Here is a 21,883-nt window from a genome sequence, read left to right as displayed (position 1 = left end):
AAAACATGGAGATTTTTTGCCTTCTCAGAAATGAAAGCACTAACCAAATCCTATTGGTTATGTTTGTCTCCCATTTTTAAATTTCTTTCATTTTGTACTTTGGTTCCAGTTTGTGTGTATATCMTTTTGGACACTGTATTCCTACAACCGAGAGCTGGTTTACCCCAAAAGCCTTGATGGAGTCATCCCACTCTGGTTAAATCACGCTATGGTGAGTAAGAAACACCTCAGCCTCTTACACAGAAAAGGGAGACTTCGCAATGTGTGTCCCACCATTGCATTGTGCCATTTTCCAAAAGAGCTTCACAACTTTTTCTTTCTCACCTCCTCCTTCCTGCTTATCTGAATCTGATGCTGAGCTGTATGCAGCAATCAGATGCATGTGCTTGAAGCTGCCTCGAGAAGCCTTTTAGCACACAAGGAACATCAGTGAATCGGTGCTTGTCAAACTTCTGAAGTCAATGAAATGATGTGTAGTCATAAGGAAAGAAAATCTCACTCATTGTAGCTCAAAAAAGAAATTGTGTCTGCTAACAGGAGTTTCTGAAATACAAAATGGCTGTGAGTGTAACAAAGCAGCCCTTAATTTTAAGAAAAGGTGAAATAACAAAAGAGAATCTGACAGCTCTACAGCTAATAAGCTAATGTGTGCACAGCTTTGAAGAGCTGGATTGCAATGATTGTTTACAGATTTTCTATAAATACTTTCCAGATTTCTCCTTCATTTGCTCTGGCCGTTTTTATGTGTTGAATAATCACATATTTCTCATCAGTCAAGTGAAAGGAGGCTGACAGTAACATGAAAACTGTGGGTGGATTGCAAGGTCAGGGACGCCTCGTGGGGCGAATGGGAAGTGGGAGAGAAGGGAGAGGTTCAGAACTGGGCTGAATCAGAAAAGCCAAAAAGCATKAAATAATTGCATAGAAGACTCATTTCTCTCCAGTCTTCATTTCTTAAGAGCACTGCCTTGCAACCCACTGCAGCAGTCCTTGAAGAGCATTACAGGTAGATGTGGGAGAGTTTGGGGTGTCTGGCTGAAGACAGCTGCTCGAGGTTTGAGCAGCCTGTCAGTTTGGGCAGGTGTATGCAGAGATGTGATGGAACCCAAGCACACAGAGGCACGTCTGCAATGCTGATACCCAAGTGATAAACCACAGCCATCACGGACTTTTAACCTCATCACCTGMTCCCTGTCCAATTCATCTCCACCACACCTTTCTGTGGCTGCCCAAACCTCTGCACAGGTGCAAAAGAGCACTGCTCTCTCTGAAAACCATCATCCACCAAAATGAAAGATTCCTCATGTCCTCAGCATCATGCTGGTTTCAGCTACAAGAGTTAGCATGGGTAACTGATTTAAAATCCTGCCGGTGGTGGAGGTGCTGGGCAAGGGTGGGGTACAAAGTAGAGCTCAGAGGAGATGGGCTTTGCTGCTTTTTTTAATCCTGGCTCACAGCTGAGAATTTGCCCTTTCCGTTTCCACATTTGTTTAKGACATGGGAAGGTTGAGAGGTGTTAGGGTATACATTTTATTTTATGTGCAAGAATTCTTTGCAGAAATCYCTCAAACATATCTGTTATAACTTCTTTCTTACCCTACTTACATCTACATTTCATAAGAGAGTAATTTTGACTACAACAAAAAGCTTTTCTATATCAAAAATGTCAAAAACAGGTGTTAAAATAGGAAAAACAATTCTTCCTGAAAATTATTTTGACGAGAGAGAAACTTCACATAAWGCAAACCTCTATCACAACCTGATATTTTATTTCTAAAGCTCCTAATACACTGCAGACATCTTGTGCTTGACAGTCCCTGTGTAGGAAATTTTCCTTCCCGTCACTATCAAGCATAAAACATCTGCCACCAGCGTAGATTGATCCCTGCTATCGACAATCCTTGTGTTTTGGAACACCTCCCAACAGGTGCCTTCAGGCTTAGCTGAGGCACTTCTTTTTTCCAACACAAAATATCTGCTGGMAACACCAGGGAGACCCAGGGATGTACCAACACTTTAAGGGACAAACTCCAACTTCTGACTGCCAARCAGACACTTTTTCTTTGGGTTCATTTCCTTGCCTATTGCTATTACATTATGTCTCTGAGACTACAGGCATCTCATGGCAGATTGAGACAGCATGTAGCTGGCTTTGGTGGAGAAAGACATGGTGTATCAGGAGTAAGCATCAGTGCATATCATCTGCAGTGGGAGTATTTGKKTTTTTTTTAAATCTCAGTCTATTTTAATGTTGTAAATAGGGAAAGCATATGTTGTTATGTAACTGGAGAGAGAACCTGAAAAATAACCATGCAAAACCACTTCAGGAATGCTGGGCTCCTTGGCTTTGTGGTGATGCTGCAGCACCTTCCTGGCAGAAATGAATAGCCATTTTTTCCTCTCGTGGACTGCTCTTATAGCAGGAAAGAGTTGTTGTCACCTACCAGGTAGCCCAGRGTTGCAGAGTGAAGCGCTACAGTTGAGCCATGTTTTTGCACTCTAAGTAGAACCATTTGGGACAGATGGTTAAGGTAGAAAGGAATTTTTCTCATTTTTGAAGAAGACCAAATATTCTGGACTATCTAGGTTTCGGTCATTGTTATTCTGCTGAGCTTAACCCAAAAGCTGAACCTAAATTTCCACTTCTTTTGGTCTTATATTTCACTACCTTTATACAAAACSTTGAGCTTTGGAGATGAAAAATGTCCATTCTACTTATGTCTCAAGCACAATTATTTTATTTCAACAAGSTTTTTGAAGTGGAAGATGGCTGAGACAGAAGATACGCTGGCCAATTTGTCAAGTGAATTTGTGTATTTTTTTCGCAGTCATCTCTTTCCAAGCAACWTCTGGATACTCTCCAGAAGGAGATGAACTGCTGGAGACAGCTTGGATTAAACCATATGCATGTATTATTCAACTTAATGGCAGTAGTGGGGAACATTGCATTTTGAAGGGTCTGACAGAATTGAATGCTAAATAAAGGGGGGCAATGTTGGGTCAGAAGAGATAACTCAAATACATTTTGATCTATAACAAATGATACATGTAAATGTTGAGCAGATGTGTCCACRAAAAATGGTAATGGTACAATTGTGTTTTTGTAAAAGATTTATATTTTCAGTCTGTAGGCACAGTGCTCCTAAAAAGCACAATTTTCTTTATTTTCAGGCTGCAGCTAAGTTCAGTTTGGCTACCTCTTTTTTTAGTTTACCCTGTAGCTGGGTTACCCTCTCACTTKTACAAAAAACAGAATTTTAGCTTTCTGGGCTCTCTTCTGACACATGGTTATGAAATGTGCATGTTCAGAAACTTTTATAAGCTAAAAAGCTGAGAATAGACAAGGAAGGAAGGTAAACAGAGGCTCAAAAAACCCGTGTCTGACCTGGCAGACTTTCAGTAAAGATGACAACAGATCGCACATTGCCTGAGCTTCTGAAGCTCCTTTGCACTTTGCACTGTTAAAGCCAAGGAGTGAGAGAACAAGCAGGGAGTGAAAGAACAAGGGAGTGAGAGAACAAGCAGGGTGCGTACAAGCAATTTTCCTTCACTGAGGCAGGCCCTGACAGTAAGAACATCAGCAGGACTCACGATGTCCCCTCTCATCTTGGAGCTTTCCTTGGTACACACAAGCTGCTTGTGTTCTCCCTACCCAGCTAAACCTTACCTTTCCCAGCRTGGACACATCTGCAYCAACAGAAATGGTATTTCAGATCAGGTGATTTACCTCCATCTGGRAAAAATAGTAAGTTATACAAATAAAAATTACTCTTGCTCWCATGTGAGGGTWTCTGTGCAAAGGATTATATCTTACTACAGCTATTTTAGGAAGCTGCTGTGTCACTAATCAAACCCTCTTGTCCAGGCCACTTGAACTCAACTCCTACTCCAGGTGTGTATATGAGAACAACCTCCRGTTCATCTTTAACCACCTTAAACTATTCTCTTTGCAAGTGGTATTTAAYGCTTAGTAATTCTTGCACATTTACACAAGGGAGAAACATTTCCATCACTCTGCATTTCACAGAATCTCAATTTTAAGCTGTCTGGCAACTATGGACATTCATAGGCTGCCAAATAYATTCTGCTTTTGGCAAAAGAAGAAGAATGTGTGTATGAGGAATATGGCACACAGAATTAATCACCCCACACATTTAAGAGCAAAGATGCTTAGCTTTTCCCAGCAGATTTTTTTGAAGTTTCCATTTTTGTTGACATAAGCCCATTTCCTCAGGGAGAAAGTATGTGTTTCATAGACAAATGTTATGGCATGGAATCCTCCTGGGCTGCCGCTACCCCAGTATGCACAGGTGCAGTCTCTGTAATCCACCCCACGAAGGAACAGCTGGAGACAAATATTCCACGGCAAAGGATGGCTCACTTCAGTCTCCTGTCAGCCTCCAGCTGCAGCGCAACATCAGTTTCTTWGACTACATATCTAATGTCAGGGAGAAATGCAATTAAAATTCTGGCATTGACATTGAGACAAAACATTTGCTAGTAAGCAACAGGATATTCAGCCAGGGCCTTRTTCCCAAAAATGCATGTGTGCAGGCAAGAAACTTTACCTCTGAAGCTCTTTTACCTTTGATCATACAACTGGTCTAATGTTTCATCCATTTTTCACAATAACGCTCCCAAACTACCTACATGTCTAAGAAAAAAATAATAATGTTGCTTTACAGGTGAGCATGAATGAAGCTGGAAAGGGCAGAAACAGGTAGTAGCCGATGCTCAGAGAGGARTGCTGCTGCAATTAAATTGAGCAATGGCTTCCTCACTAATCTGTCACCACACCTGCTCAGTAACAGACTCTGTGTGCCTCYCACTCTATCCATAAAATAAATCCTTGGTTCCCTGAAAATGCACTGATGGTTGGAAATATAAAAGACATGTAGTAACCCTAGGAGAGAATTATGTCTTCAACTAAACATGGCAAGATGCTAAAGATATAAAATGAATAATAAYGCTTAAATGAATAATAAGGCTTAAGCCCTTTCAACCGTGAGCAAAAAAAGAGTGCTTAAGAAAGGAAGAAAAATGTATAGGGAGAGATTGGAAAAGAAAATTTTGATGGAGACAYTTGTACGCAAGCAAAATAATAGCAAAATAAATCAAAAGAGGGAATTTATTCCAAAATTAAGCCAAGAAAGGACAGACCATACAGAGATTCGGAAAATTATGAGTGTAAAACTAAACAGAGGTTTTAGTGACAGGAAGCCATTTAGTTTTATTACGCCCAGATAACACAGGCTGTAATTGTTCATGAAAGCATCCAATTCAAGGAAATTTCCATGGATGAGAGGATGTTTCCCAGCAAAGAGCTGAGTATCTGAGTAAACACCTCAAGGGGCAACCAATGAACTCTGGCTTATGAGCCTCATAAGGCAGCACCAGAGCAGGTTTTTCCTTTTCCTTTGCARCCACATACCGATGGGAAGAGAGAAGCATGAGTATTGGCCACGAGAGGTTGTCAGCACACAAGCTCTGCGGGGAATTGGGCTGAAAGGAGAAACTCATTGGTCTGAAAGGCAGTTTTTCAAAAACACTTGATGGTCTCCAACTGTGCCCAGTGGAGTTTAGTTTGGCCAGTGGTAACTGTTTGTGAAAAGATCCCTCCCTGAAGTCTCACATGTTAATGGAAAGCAGACACGGAGGGTATGTAAATGCAGACGAATTAGAAACAAACAGCTCTGGTCAACCGAGGCATCATTTCCTTTGCTCCGAAGTCAAACAAGGTCACAGCGAGTCAACTGCGACACACGCGTCAGGCGCACAAGTGATCTCAGCAGCTCTGGGGAGATTACTCATGGGCTCAAAACTCAGCCTAGGCTGGRGCTTGCAGCTGAGCACAAATTCTACCCAACTCTCTCTTCTCAGCCCCAGGAAACTCGCTCTTACTTGAATTCTCAATGGCAAAATGAGGATATAGCATTAAATAAATAGACAAATCGCTCAAAATATGGGAAGAAAAAATTCCATATGGGCTTAGCGAACACTGGAAATGATATTGAGAGAGGAATAGTTATCTCAGTTTAAACTCGTGAACCTGAAATGTATCCTGGGAAACATACAACACAGGGTAGGAAACAAAAAGTAAAGAAGCAGGGGAATGTTCTTGTCTGCAGGAGATAAGTTAACGTGCCAATATTTCAGATGAAGTTCAGCATACGTTTARGAAACTTTCTTTCCCCTGTATCCATGTGCCAGAGTTTATGAGCAACAAAACAGATATCTGCAATTTTGTTATYAGTTCAGAATCACCTGAATTTTTCAGGAAAAAAGCAAAGAAACCAAAACCAAGTCAAAACTCACAACAAGTGCTRAAAGGAGACACTAAGGATTTTAAAGTTGAATGTTTGGAAGCAGAATTCAGACTAAAAGTATGATTAGTTAACTAAATTTCTATAGAAATAGAAAGAAAGTAAACCACTTTATAGAAAGAAGTAAAACAAATTCTTCTCTTGCAAAATTTGTAAGCTGAAAGCTTTCCTCAACAAACAGAGGTTGTTAGACAAATAAATATACATCAATATTTCAAAGAACATAAAAATAAGTACCAACAAGATTCCTKCCAAGAGTAGGGAAAAGCTCTCTGATTCAGTTTGGTTCATTAAGAGCCTGATCAGTACGCACAGCTATTGTTTTAGCCTGTTTTCCTTACCTTGGAATGAAATAGGGTTCTTTTTTCTTTTCCTCCCTCTGTGATAATTATTTTTGACAGTTTCACTGTTTATATGTGAAACTGAGAAACTGTTAATTGAAATAAAAAATGAGTCACTGTTTCCAGCAAGTTTTGCCAATGTTTTGATCTGTGTCAATCTGAGCTTAATTATTAAGTTTTCTTTAAAGGAAGAGGCAAAACTGTATATTTTAATTTGGCCCCATACAAATACTGCACTCCTCAGACATGCGTCAGTTTGAGAATATGAAACGCTGCTAAATAGGGTTGAAAATATATTTAATGACTATGCACTAGAGACCTATGGTTAAAAATAATGCGGATGAGAAAATACTCTTTTTTTTNTTTTTTTTTTTTTTTTTTTTTGAGAGAAGGATTTGAGAAGCATTTATAGCTTTTCATCAGATATGATTAACCATGATATATGGTCTATCACTAATGATGTTGCCAAAGTCAACATCTCTTGGCTGTGAGAGGGAAATCATGTGGAAAGCCTTCCGGGTGTTGTAGGCAAAGGACAGGCTCTGTGTCCTGTAGCCATCCACACACTCCCCTGGTGTCTGTTCTACAAATACRTGTCTGCTGTCATAAACTTGCTCGGGTGCTTGATAGAAATTCCTCTGTGATTTTACTGTTAATGCACAAATTTGGCTTGGCAGAAATACACCCTGGGATAGCAGAGGTGCAAGGGAAGATTTTCCCACATGTTTATGAGCCTGAGGTGTATGTGTATGTGAGAAGGAATTGGGGGCAGAGGGGGAAAATGACAAAAAATCCTTTATATCCACAAAGGAAAAATACTAATTTTTTTAAAAAATCATCCTGGGGGTGCTTGAGGAAGCTGAGAACTATTGTAGAAGTCTGTCTCAGGAAGGCATTTAAATGGCTCTACAAAAAAAGCATGTATAATTAATATACATGGCAAAATATATTTTTAAAGACACAATTATTTGAACAGAACACACAGCACACAGTCATGAGCTAGTGACATCACAGGACTTGGGAAGAGAGAAGCTTGCAGCTTTCCTATGCCACACAATTTTTTTTTTTTTTTTTGCATTTGTTTTTCCAAATCAGGATAAATCCAAGACCATTAAGAAACTGTTTGCAAAACAGAGGCAGGCAGTTCCACTCCTGAATGCTTTTGCTGTCCTTGGATGTGGGAGCTCTCTTTCTCTTACAAGCAGTGGACACTCATGGAATCARGATGAGCAGAAATTTCAACCTACCCCTTCCACCAAACTCTTGGCTGTTTCCAAAAGCAGCCAGATTTTCCAGTTTTGCCAGTAACTTTCAAGCTTCTATCAATTTATAGGCTCCTGAGTGTTTTCTCTAGCTCCCATGTAAGAGGAGGAGCCTGACAAAAGTGACTAGCAAAGCATATCGGCCTTTCCTAAATCAGTACAGACTAAAAAGGAGATCCTCCAGCAGTCTTTTGCAGGCATTATGGGCGCCAATCATCACTGCAGCAACCTCTTAAGCCTTTGAAGCTCCTCATTTTCCTTTCCTCCCTAGATGCAACCACACATTCAATGCATTCACAGTTTCTGTGCCTGCCTTTGGGCTTCTTTCCTTTTCATACTTTCTGGCTGTTTGCGCTGCTSTTTGCTGGGCATGCTCCAAAATACCTATCAAAATGAGGTGCTCTAAATCAGACTGCCAGCCAAAAGCTCAGGCTAAAGCCTAAAAATGAGGACAAGGTGCAGGTTTTCCGTCACTGCTGCCTTGCCGTAGGCATCTTGGGTTTTGTTCAAGGACAAACTATTGTTCCACTATGGAAAAGAAACTCTTTTAAAAATCTCTGTGAATGCAGCTTAWCACATGGATTTCTGACTAAAAGTCAGTTACAGGGATTATAGATGAAAAGTGTATGCACTGAAGATATTTTTCTGGTTAAATGAATCCAGGAATCGCTTCTACTGACACCTCTGCAATCAAACAAGCAGGGTGTAGAGCTGAAGAATACTTTGTGAAAGAGAGCAGAAGATAATGCCAGTGCCAATGACTGAGAGGAACTGGAACATCAAATAAATATTTTCTATCTATTTTGTCTGAAAAAGGGTAACTGCGGTGGAATGGTTGTTTTGGTAGAAGGACAGTCAGGTATGAATAGCAGCTCCAGAGTGTGTTAGGAGGGCTGACGTAGGACATGCAGCTTCCAGGGAGTTGYCACTTGGAAGCAGCAGACAAAAATGAATGTCTATCTCTTAAACAAATAGCTAAAGACTGTTTTCATGCATGCCATTTATAGCTCAGTGTGCATTTTAAGAATTTAATGTGTATTTTTGACAACTTATACCATAAATATACAACAGTAAAACTTTGACACCATACTAACATATCAGATACTGAGTGTAGTTTCTGGAAAATACATGCATTAAAAATGTTAGACCTATTTCCTTGGGACAAGAGGAATCTTCATACCATATGTCCAGCAGGTTGTGCCTTTAGTGAAAAAGACAAAAAAAAAACCCTTAGTTTGACATTTTTTCTATTTAAAAGTCTTTCTATCTTTCTTTGTTGCTCTTCTCCCATACCTCMCCCATCCACCCATGAAATTATTTACTTAATTAGCAGGAATTTCACCAACTAATCAGCTACAGTTGTTGCTATAGYTTTCTCCTGCTACATTTCATTGACTGTTTTTGCTGTGTTGTTCCCCAGCACTGTTACTATCTGTCCTAAGCATTGCAATTCAAAGTTGTTGTTTGCTTGCAYGGGGAATACAAAAGTTTTAGTGGGGAAATTTCACCCAAACAAATTATTTTCTTAAATTGGTACAAATCAGTCAACAAGCTGAGGTGTTAGCATCCTGCGAATCCCCATATTGGCSATTCAGCATCTGAACCCAGAAGGCTTTCTGCTGTGCTCCCAGCATCCCCATGGCAAGGAGCATCCCTCTTGAAKGCAGCTCCTCACCACAAAACAGTCAGTGCAACCAAACTGTCCGCCCAGTGCTGAAAATCCTCCATGCTCAGATTGTTATCATTAAAGTCCTTGAAACTGGAGCTACACTTCAAACTCTTCAACTAAAAAATAAAGAGAGAAAAGAAAAACACATTTCTCCAGCAAGCTAAGTCCTTTCTAACTATTGGATAAGCTTCTTTGAAGTTCCTTCATCACCTTCAATCATAGCTAAAGGAAGTCTTCTGTATGTTTACAACCCTGCTTTTCCTTTTACAAAGAGAAGCACAACACACTGGGATTKTACTGCAGCAAGTAATAAATGACACTGTATAAAATACAATAATGACTTGAAAAGAACATGTAGGCAGTTCAGCAATTGCTCAATGAGTTCAAGGAGCACTCTTTTGACAATCCTCAATCGTACATAATGATGGAGTTCAATATCTTTTGTACTCTCATGGGAATTACAAAAAAATTATTGCATTACAAAATGCGAAAGGAGAGCTCGACTGTTATAAACATAGATCATWCTACAGGCAAACCTCATTTTTACATCATATTAACAAGAAAATTTTTGTGCTTACTATGTAGGGGTACTTCTTAATTATAAAAAAGTGGAGTATGCACATTTGTATACAATTATRCTCAGTACTGTTAAATAATCCTTTGCTCGTGAGCAGATGCCTGAGCTTTGTGAACAACAATGACTGCAGGCGGGGCACTGCGATTCGTCAGTGACAGAATCTCTCTTGTTTCCTCAGCACACGGCTGTATTGCCATTTGCTCTCCTGGAAATCCTTGCCTTGCCTCATCGTTACCCAGCAAAGAAGAATGGATTGATCCTTTTGGGATTTGTTGCTTTTCTTTATATCAGTTGGTAAGAATTCAGTATTTTTTGTTCTAGTAATCTACTTAGTAAAATAAGCGCAAACGCTGTACTTTGGATCTAAATTCCCAYTCAGACACATGGTAGATAGCAATCTGTTCTGTGGAGAAACCATTTAAACTTCAGCTGAGACCCATGAAAACTATTTCCAAATGTAGGCAAGGCAGGTTTCTTYGAACACAATACAGGTCCTGAGACCTTATAGAGTGTCTCCTGCTCTTGTAAGGCCTCTTACAGGAAAGTAACTAAATTGCCATAAACTCAGGGATACTTCCAGTAATTTCTTCTAGGCTGAACTTTTTATTTCTACCAGTACTATCAAATTTACCTCCACTCATTGTCGTGCTCACTGCAAAAACACCAGATCCCAAAAGGTCTGGGGGTCATGGGAGCAGGACAGGAGTAAAACTTAGTTTGGTATTTGGCAGGGACACATGGGTGGTTTTAGAAACTCGAGACAGAAAACGATCCTTGGAGCCAGGTGCAAACTGGTGGGTAGAGCAGAGGCACCTGCCCCTCTACCACCTCCCATTTCACCAGTGGACACTGCCTACATTTCCTGCAATGCACGAGCTGAGCCCCAACCTGTCGGAGAATGACCCTGAAAGAGTTAACTACATCTAATCAGCACCTCCCACAGCTCACAGCCATCTGTCCACCTGCTGTGTGTGTGTCATGCATCCCTGGAGCTGGGTTTGCTCATTGCATCCTGACTGCAGTGCTGGGATATGGAGGCACTGCCACTCCATGTAACTATGGGCAGCTCCCCACACTTTAAACCTCTCAGAGGATGCCTTAGATTGAGACCCAGCTCAGGAAGAGGTCTGTACACTTTCAGGGTATACTGTGATCCAACTTTCCAGAGCTGAGGAAACATCCAGGTTCTAGGGCGGAGAATACAGAGCACCTGTCTAACAACAAAAGGATCCAAGTCAGTGAGGAAGTGACTTGTCCTCATGCAAAGACTTCTGAGAAGTCTGGGACTATGAGGAAACCCATCCTTCCCACTCCTACCCACCAGCTCTCACTCTSAGCTAGAAACCATCTTCACCCCAGTGAGTGAAAATTTGAAATAGAAAATAAACTGTACAGATGAAACACTTGTGTGACTTGAAACCCAACAGAGTGTCTGTGGAAGCAGGGGACTTCACTGCTACATTACATAAGCAAATTAGGAGCCATTTATTCTAATCCAGCCCAGAGACTAATAGGATTATGACTATGGCTTCCTGAATTCCTTTTCTATGTTCTGATTCACCCAGTTGCTTAATGCCAGCTTTGTTTTGCTTGTCTTATGACAACATTTGGGTTTTACTGTCTTTGAGACCAGACTGATCTTCCAGCAAGTCGTGCAGCCATATGTGCCATGCTTTTCCCTAAAATCCCTATTGGCTGAGCAATTTCACCTCTCAGGAGACATGGCTCATATCAGGACCAGAATCCACACCAAAGGATGAAGATCAACAYAAGCATCAACACATCTGAGCCCACCCTATGCGTTGGTGCTGCATTGTGCTGCCAGGGTTGTGAGTGCAAGGTGGTCTCTTGGAGYGCTTGTCCCCTGTGTCCCAGGGCCCTGACAACTGGATAAAAGATATTAGGATGCCAATATTGTTTCCAAATCAGCAAGGAACCTCCTGCCTGCTTACTTTTTGCCTCCACTTTGTGGCTCCCTGCAAATCACAGACAACAGCTTTCAACCAACAGCAAAAATGTTCTGGCCTGTGCACTGAAATCTTAACACAAGTACATATTTTACTGTTGGTGCTGCAACCTGGTGATTTAATAGCCCCATTTGGGCACCATATGTTACACAAGCAACAGAGTCCTTCCTACAAGCCTCTCCTTGAACTGTCACTGCCATTGCTGCAGTGTTGAAGGGCTGAGAAGTGACTGGTCCCTCCAAGACAGCAGAAAAATTGAGCAGCCAGTTACACCTTGCACCCGACGCCTGCCTCTGAGCAGGGTTTCACTGTGGCTTTGAACACCCTGTGTAGTCACTTGTTTGGGTTTGAAAATATATGTTGGAGTGCTTCACCAGCTGGCCAAATTGCATCAAGTTAATCTAGTTCCTTGTTACATAAAAGAAAGGTGGCTGTCACTCTCTGTTTTACTGTGTTTAAGACACAACATGAAAAGAGGAGTCTTGTGCAGTGAAGAACAAATGCTGACATTTGCATAGGCTCCACTTAACACCTGGACTTCAGTATTTCTGCTCAGCCTCTCAGGGGCCTTTCCTGCAGGCTTTTAGGTTGGTTGTTTTTTTTTTTTTTTTCAATCAGTTAGGTGTTCCAGAGCTCTCTTTGTTAGATGAAAAAATCTTGAGTCATGAAAAATGTGTCTCTACATTTAAATATTTCCATGCTGAGTCCAGATAGCTCTACTATCAATCCCCTCCATTTCTGCACTCTATCCCTTAGGTGAGGATTAGTAAATCTCAATTCACAGGCAAGACAAAACCAACTTCTTTATGCCCCATTCCTTCCTTCTTTTAGTAAAGAGAGGAAGAAGCATCTTTTCAGCCTTCTTTTTCCCCTCCTTAGTGTTCTCCCATTCCTCACTGTAATAACAGTTTCATGATAGTGGGGCAGCCTGTTTGTCACTTCTCTTTGAGGCATGATCCTCAGTGTAAGGGAGCAGGCTGGGAGCCATAAGAAAAAATTGTGATTGCATTCCCAGGTTAGAACTGGTGGTGGAAAGTACGACATACTCCTCAGATATGTTTTTTTCTTAATAAAGATTTAAATCTTTTAGGATCATTTGGACCTAAAAGTTTGTTTTAGGGAAGCGCTGCCCTTGTTAAAATGGCTCATCCTCATAACAGTCAATGACAATCTACCCTATTTCTTTATTTCTTAACATAATCAATATAAATATACATAATCTTATTCACAAAAATTCTTTTTTCTTACACTCAATATATAAAGATCACTTTTATATTCTTAAAGTTCWGTCATTTTCTAACAACAACTGTTATGAGCCATAAACAATGAACACTTTACCAGTGAACTGACAGTACTACAAGACATTTTCTGAGAGAATTAAAAAGGCAGAAAAAGACAGCRCAATTAGGAGTAAAGAAACCCTATAAAGCAGGCATATTAATCGTCTTTCTTGTCCTTCTTTTCCAAACCATGCTTTGCAAACAAAGTTCCAGCACAAAAGTGTGAAGCAGCCACATCTGTTTCCCACCTACCCATTCCTCTTCTCTTCCTCCTCTTAGAAAAGAAAAGGAGCTGGAGAATTCCCCTTGCCCTCTCACCTCCTGAAAACTTCTTTCCACTTCTCAAAGAAGTGGTCAACAGCAGAAAGATTGAGACAGGGAGGAACAGCTCTGTGTCTCCACAGACTCCAGGGATCTTCATAGGGGCTGAGAAGCTCTTGTAACTAAAGAGCAAACATATGTGAGAGCTTATTTGAATAAGCGTCAGTTATCATAGCCAAGTGCACATCCCTGATCCTGAATATTTTACGATTTCACTGCCCTTTCACCGCTGTTCATAGCCCATGCCACCAGGGTGATAGCAGAATATTGTGCACATTCCAACCTGCACTGAAATCCATCTAATTTAGCAGTGGCTCAAGTGYGCTTGACAGCAAAGAGCCCAAGCGCCAAGGAGATGTATCGACAGCTGAGCTAATTTTCTCTGTGCCAAGTCTGTTTTGATAACTCAGCCCTTTAGGAGTTGGAAATGATGAAGTGGTTCTTCTAACTGAATGGTCTTAACCAAAGGCAATTTCTCTCCTTCTTTGCCTAGGGTCCTGTGGATTTACTCTGTGACGGGAGARTGGGTATATCCTCTCTTTGCTTTGTTCAGCCCCTCTGGGTTAGCAGCCTTTTTTGCCGGTAGCCTTGCCGTCATCGTCTCCTTCTACAACTTTGGAGAGTTCCTCAACCGTATGATATGGGGTCAGTCCAAATTTTGTTCATTATGCCTATCCATATGAAAAAAAAAACCCTTTAAAATTGATTGCTGTGATTGCCAAGGCAGGCAGGGAGAGGAAAGGGGCATGAGTGCACTGGCTAAGGTGTTGGGATGGTGGCATTTGGGTGGCAGGTAATGACTGTCGAGCCCTACTCACATGCTGAGAAATAGCAAACAAATTGGAGGAAGGATCCCAGCCTACCAGACAAATGTTGGGCCACCTTTCTCTAACGTGGCTCAAGAAGCACCTCTTACCAGCATAATCATTGGATTTTGAATTTCTGCTCAAAGAAGGGTCCAGAGAAGCCGCATGTCTCAGGCTAAGACTCTTACACCTGCATTACATGTTGTTTGTCAGACATGAGAATAGCAGTGTTTACTGGAAATTTACAGGAATACATTGGTGTATCCAAGCAAAAGCATCGTAGCACAGCTCCATGACTAAAATAGCACTTCAGAAAGTTTTACAAACTGTTTAGAATTTCTCCCTTCTGCTTTGGGAATGGTATAACCAGTGGTGATCTAAAAAAAAAAAAGAAAGGCAACTTCCTTGGGCAAATGGTGGTGGGGTGGGAAAGCCATTTAGGAGAGCATATTTAACAAGTGGAAGAAAGAGGGAACTGAGGAAGTACCTTTGGGGGTTTGGCATTATTATATATACAGGGGATATATACATTTGGGGGATATTATCCTTATTATTGTTATAGTCATTATTATTCCTTCTGGTTTCCTCTTTCCTTTTTCATTCAAGATTAAGTTTTTGAGGATGAAAGTGTTTCTGTCAGTGAAATGTGTGTATTTTATTTAGGACAAATGTGTGAACATTTGCAATTTCTTAAACCAGCTTTCTGATGAAAGAAAAAACACTGCAGAAACACCTCTGAAAATAAATAAGACAACCTCCCTCTGTTCTCAGGGAACATTTGATGCCTGATCCATTTTGCGAAGTCTCACATGCCTGTCAAGCCAAAGCAGRGTGTCTGTAGCTAGTCTCTCACCATCCGTACTCAGCTACCTAAAAGAAGCAGATTGACTTTCAAATGTGCTGAATAACCAACTTCACCGCTTGATACCTTTGCAAACAAGATGCTCGCTCCACTTGTCCATGTTTGGAGATTTTGGCTGCATCCTATTCTGCATAAACATGAGATGAGGATTGCTGGTAAATGAAAACAGATCAGCAGCCTTTCTGCACTAGCTCTGGTTTAAGAGGCATCACATAAATAGTAACCAAAGACCACATCATCACTACATGGTGGCGTAAGTCTTTTATATAAGGTATCTGCTACATCTGGGCATCAGATTTTTTTCATCACTGAGTACGTATTAGTAATTTCAGGCCTAGARTATGCCTGCTGCATAAGTTGGAGATAATCAGAATTAAAATAATTTGATTTCCAAAGTGTTAACTGATTGGACAAAAGGTTGTACCAAGCAGAGACCAAATTAACTGCAAAAACTAGATGCATATTCAACAGCTGACTAAAGAAGCTGGGGCAAGACTCAACTTTTCTGTGCACACAGAGAGGCTGAAACACACCCCCAGTTGTGGTAGCATGAATGTAACCTCAGAGTATCTAGATAAACAATACACAATATTCTCCATTGATAYCTGGTGTGCTCTTGCAATCCCTGGAGGCCTCCTCTGTGTGGTGGGTCTGCGTCTCCATGCATACTTGGCATTTTTCAAAGGAGCCACAAAATTCTGGCCTTAACAATTACRTGGTGTTTACATCCATGTGCAAGACACTCCCCTTGAGCTACACTTCCCCATGTTGGTGCCAAGTGTTTTTCCTGATCCATTTCTCAGCTGTGTCCACCCAAGAGAAGAGTAGGACTTCCTTAAGCTGGTATCAATAACAAAGTCCCAATAAAGCCTTGAAACACAGCCACAGGGAAGCTATTCCAAATTACAGTGTGCCAGAGTCTTAATATATTCCTGACTGAGACAAATCTTTGGTTTAGCACTGCCAGAGAAAAAAGAGCTGCAAACTGGATGAAGACATGATTCCAGTGTACCTTTGTTCACACAGCAAAAATGGCTCCATGTACTTATTTTCATACTACCCTTTCCTGTTTCTCCTTCCCATCAAAACAAGAGGATGCAGTCAAAATGACCCTGCAGAACACAAAAGAAGAAAACAAACACCAACCCCCACACACAAGACAAAACTATCAGTGTGGTAGAGGATAGATCTCTTCATCTTTGTACAATCTCCACCCTGCCCACCTCCCCCCTCCCCCAAAAGAAAAAGTACATGGAAGGGCACTTTTGATCTCTCTTTTCCTTCCTCCTCATCCCCCAAAGGCAGTTTGGGTTACAAAGGAATGCAGTTATCTACCAGGTTCCTATAGGCACATCTGRAAACACCTTCTCCAGTAACACCTGAAGCCATTGAACAATTAAACCTGATGCTGGTGGGATCTGATGAGGCAGAGCTCTCCAACTGGGCTGCTGGCACCAGGATTCCCCCCAAAGGAAAAAAATCCAGGGCTATTGCTTCTTTTTATTTCTTTCCCACTCGAATGAAGAACAGTTGCCCAGTTGTGTTTATTTGAAGGTGCAAGAAGCGATTAACGAACAGCTCCCCCAGAGTGGCAAGCCTGGCTTCCTTCTGGACCTACATCCTGTGGCAGACTGTAGGCTGCAAATTAAGCTTGTTCCACAGCACACCATGCTTCACATGGGCTCTTCCACCCTCCCTTATAACTCCAGGACATTATTATTCTTCCTAAAACCAGCTACATAAATATTTACTCTTTTTCACAATTAAATTTAGTTCTAATTTATTCCAAAGTCCATAGATGGCAGCTTTCAGCTTCAAGCAAGTAAGTGTTAAATCTACATCCTGTGCTTGACTGAAAAGATGCAGTATCATTTCTGAGAGCTGGAAAATCCAGGCTGCAGAATAACATAACCTTTTTTTCCCTTTTCAGGATGYCAGACCCTAAATTCATTTTATTATTTATAGACAAACTGTTTCATACAGTATTGGAGGTTTTAAAAATGTATTATCTCTCATGTGCCTCTCCTCTCCCTCCCCTTACACAGTTGGATTGGTGGTAACTAAGGCAACCCAGCTGCACAGCCTGAGAGGCACAGAAAATAGTACCAGTAATGACTTCTTTTTGTTTTAAATCCCAGAGTTTCTAGAGTACAAGACAATGTTGAGAAATACAGAAACTCCAAAGAGGATAATCTGAAACAATGAGCTGATTCTTTTACTTCCATAAATTTACCTCAGCCAAGCATTTGGCTGCCRGGGTTTGAGTACCAAAGATGAACCGTTTGAGTTTCTCCCATTCCCGATGGGTGGAAAACATCACACAGGCAACTGATCTCATGTTTTTTTTACAAAAAAAACTAGAATCCTCAAAAATAAAGCAAAGCAGAATTCGCCTAAGCTTTCCTCTTGTTGAGACAACCAGATCCTTGGGAAAAATTTGGATCAAAGTTCTCCACATCAGAGAGAGCAAGCTTTTAAGTGAGGTCTTTTCTCTAGAACCAGCATTTGAAGATGGAGCACATTCATTTGTCTTCTAACATATCTGAWAAAAAACCCCAAAATAACATTCATCCGCTGTTTCATTTCAATACTCTGAAGCGCAGGAGGAGAGTAGCTATGGTGAGCAACAGCTACTTGCTCCACTAGTGATTGAAAGGCGTCCTGAGGGGCACTTTGCAAGATTTTATAGCCACAAAACCTCTCCCAGAGAAATGCTTATCCCCAGGTGGTGGAACCATCCTTTGGGAGAGGGGAGGCTGACTKTCAGAGAGGGCAGCAGCTCTGACACACCACTGGAATGCTTGCTGTCCTCCAGAAGGGAAAGCTTTGGCCAGCAGCTGGCTGAGGAGCACTGGCAGGGGCAAAACAAAAATTAAAGATAGTATAAAGCAATGGATAAGGCAGCACAACAAGAATAAGAGCCATTGCTCTCAGTAAAAAGAAGAAACTTATGGTGGAATAAGTCCTTGAGCTCAGTGCACAGATGGATGTGCTCTTCCACATCTTCTATGAGCTCTTAAATATCTTGGGAAAAYATTGCTGAAACATATTTACCTGAGGCTGAACTAAAGTTAAACAACAATCTTCTCTTTAGCCTGTTTTTCCTCCTTTTCTTTTTTTGAGTACTTCTGCATTCAATGCATTTTCCAGAAACATATATGTTTTAGCAACTGATTACTTTCCCTGAGGTTTTGTTTTGTTTTGTTTTGTTTTTTTGGTTTTTTTTTGTATTTATGTGCTTTTGAAACCAAGCTTCCTTAATATCCTGTAGCCTTGGGAATTCCAGCCTATGTGCAGCTCACAAATCTGTGCAATACAAAGCAATACTATAATAAGATTGAATTCTTGATGCTCTCATTATTCCGAGCAGCTGTTGAGATTGCAGAAACCCAAATGGCAAATAAAGGGATGCAAAGGGCAACTGTGTGGAGCATGAAGTCATGCTACCATTGTACTGGTACAGCCTTATCAACAGCACTTTTTGTAGGAATGTTAAAATGCTGATGTTCTGCATTTAGTTATTACAGACACAGGTTCCACCCTTTGCTACTACAGTATCCAGGTGGGATTTTTAAACTGAGATTTCTTTCCAGAAGATTTGTTGCAACATGCCTTTAAAAACAAAGAGTCCAAGTGCATCTGTTCCTTTCAGTGACCAAATAATGTTTACATCCATAATTTCACGATACTGTCAATGATGAATTGCAGTCAGATTTAAGAGCACTTAAACCCCAGAGTTTGCAAACTAAATATGAATATTTACTTTTGATTCATCCATTCGTCCTAATTGTGCCACAAATCTGTGATGGCAAGTTTATGTCTTTCGTATTTGTCACTGCCCAAAGCTGCAGTTTACCCCTCAGGTGGAGATGACTGACTGTTTAAAGGAAACCTGGACTATTTGTCACATGTCCTMTTCTTGATGATAAGTTTATCTGATGATCCACTGGAGGCAGATTGGATTGAAATCCCTGACAAACTAGGGTTTATGAATTTGTCAGTGGAGGCCAGACATTAACAAGTGCTGGTTAACAGGCTGGCCCTGGCCTAACAGGCTACTCTTTTTCTTTGCAGCTGKTTTTTTTCTTTTTCCTCCCCATAAATATCCATCTGTATTGGTCAGTACACACCAATACAATACAGCAATGAGTGTTTCCAAGCCTCCMAAGTCTATGGACAAGGATAGACCATGTAAAAGAGAGTTTCATATGAGTGAATTGTCATCAGCAGGGAGGAAGAGAGGCTGAGACAGTGTGTTAGAAAAGGTACCTATAAATAGCTGATTATTGCCACACTGGGYGCCCCACAGTGGCACAACCAGTCTCAAGCTGATGCTTCAGAAAGCTGTGGGATTTCAGTAGGTCCTGTGCTGTCCTGACCAGCCATGTGAGGATCCTCCAGATATCCCAGGTGCAGGGATTACTCATCTGCTGCCCTTCCAGACAAGCTTTATTTTTAAAGCTTTTCAGKTACTTGTACAACAAACTAGATTCATTCGGTGGAAGACGCTTTCTCCCATGGACAAAGCACAGTTATTCTCAGAGGGTGTGGCCCATGGCGGATTTCAATTCATTTCTCCGTCACTGAGTAATCCATTACCTGTGGGGACATTACAGGCTCATTTGACTTCTGCAGCACTTTAGCATTTGCAGCTGGTCCAAGACATGCTCTCSCAATTTGCTTCCACTCCCAGATGAGTAGAGTTCCCAGGGATGTTAGGTGGGAGGCTGGGCCTGGTTTCACGTCCTCTTTATGCTTAATCTGTGAAAGGACTTCTCCGTTATGCCTTTCCCTCCCTTTCCAATAATACCTTCTCCTCTGTCTCCAAACAGGAGATTCAATAGTAATATTGGAYCACAAGTGGAAAGGCAAGTGAATCSTCCTCTTGGAGCCAAACAATCTCTCCATGAATGTTGAAGCCATGAARTAGAGGAAAATAAATACAGCTGTGATAAATCCTTTCTCCAATGCATTTCAGCTTCTGGTGAAGCCATTATGACATCAGACATATGGAAAACTGGTGGAAAATATGAAATGTTTGCCTCTTTCACGATAACTCTGCAACTGCTCTGAATGAGAAAATTGTCTTCATCTGTTTACACAGATTTCTCATCTCTTGCATAACGTACGTGAGGATGTGTCCATGGTTAAAAGTTGTCACTGGTAAACGCGCTCCCTCATGAGCTTGGCACCACTCTGTAAAAGACCTGTGAACGCAAGCCAGCTCTTGTTTGGATTGCCCTTCATCAAGTCTGGAAAAAATTAAGAGGAGAGATAATTTTAACAGTGCTGTGACTTCCAAGCTAGCTAGATAACAAATTGGGCTAACAAGAACTGCAATTAGAAATGTCTGCTCAGAAAGTCACCATGAAGCTGAGTTCTTCCAACGAGAAACTTTCTGTAATATTAATATGCTTAATATCTCCCCTCCATTTTAACAGGAAATCTGAAGGCAACAGTTTCCTCCCTTTTCTTGATTTCAGTTAATCTCTCAGCAAAAGTAACCTAATTATACTGACTGTATGACTGCTTTGACAGAAAGCATGTTAATTTAAAGCACTGTTTAACATAAAGCTGCCTGCCATATAATTACACTCCATTCACATGTTTACTAATTTTCCTCAATATAGTTGATTTCTGTTATTASTCTCAACATTTTGTTAGCATCCAAACACACTGGAGATCTGCTTTGCAAACTCCAATAAGCATGCAAAACCGAGATTAGCATAAGTGTTCCTTAATGGTCAATGTGAAAAAGAAAAATCTCCATTATTATTCCTGATTCAAAGAGGATTTGAGACTAGTTGCAGTACTTAAATGTCTAACTCCATCCTCATTGCCAAAACCCCTTGCTTAGAGCTACTGTGCACGCAGTTCACCAGGGGGTTATTTTCACCTTTCGAATGCTGCTGGAGCTTAGCAAAAATGAAACATGTTGTAAGCTGCCTGTGAGCAATAAAAAGATAATGTGTATACATAAGATTGTTCTTCTCATGTGTTAAGCACCTGATAAAAATTCTAATCTKGGAAGTTAACATGCTAGGCCTAGACTGTAAACCAAGTGAACYCCACGAGAGACGTGCATGCATTCAGTAATTCCCAGTTTGTCTAGATAACTCACTCCAGCTAACTTTGCAAGGGGAATGTAAGCAGTTACATATGATCACACAGAAACACACTCCTCCCTCCTTTACCCTTGAAGCTAAAACAGAATATGGAAAAAATTCAGCTGAAAGATACTGGTCAAAGGAAATACATTGGAAAGACAGRTAGAAGAAAAAACTTGAAGGGAATTAGGGAAGAAGAGAAAGTTATGGGAACTTCCTGTACAGATTTCTTCAGTATTTTTGTCTTCACTTCTTTCTTTTTTAATGCTTTTATTTTGTACTGATACTCCAGTACAAACAGTTTAATTGTCAGATACTCAAAACAAAGSGTGGGCCCACCAGAGGGAGATTGGTCTTTCCACTTCCAA

The 21,883-nt window shown here is 40.9% G+C and overlaps 1 protein-coding gene across 1 annotated transcript in view; it reads left to right on the top strand.

Moving 5' to 3' along the window:
* Nucleotides 1-20,295, top strand: part of ADTRP (androgen dependent TFPI regulating protein) — a 28,991-nt gene extending 8,696 nt beyond the window's left edge. Inside the window, exons 3-6 of the mRNA XM_057370472.1 lie at nucleotides 110-211; nucleotides 10,351-10,466; nucleotides 14,234-14,385; nucleotides 20,241-20,295. Of these exons, the coding sequence (XP_057226455.1) occupies nucleotides 110-211; nucleotides 10,351-10,466; nucleotides 14,234-14,385; nucleotides 20,241-20,284 (414 nt within the window). The 3' untranslated portion in view covers nucleotides 20,285-20,295. The remainder of the gene's footprint in view (nucleotides 1-109; nucleotides 212-10,350; nucleotides 10,467-14,233; nucleotides 14,386-20,240) is intronic.
* The last annotated feature ends 1,588 nt before the right edge of the window (nucleotides 20,296-21,883 follow it).

The sequence above is a fragment of the Malurus melanocephalus genome, unplaced genomic scaffold, assembly GCF_030028575.1.
Source record: "Malurus melanocephalus ecotype Western Australia unplaced genomic scaffold, MMel_1.1 scaffold_126, whole genome shotgun sequence".
NCBI lineage: Eukaryota > Metazoa > Chordata > Aves > Passeriformes > Maluridae > Malurus > Malurus melanocephalus.
The sequence above is the reverse complement of the archived record's forward strand: the minus strand, read 5'-3'. Positions and strand labels throughout refer to the sequence as shown.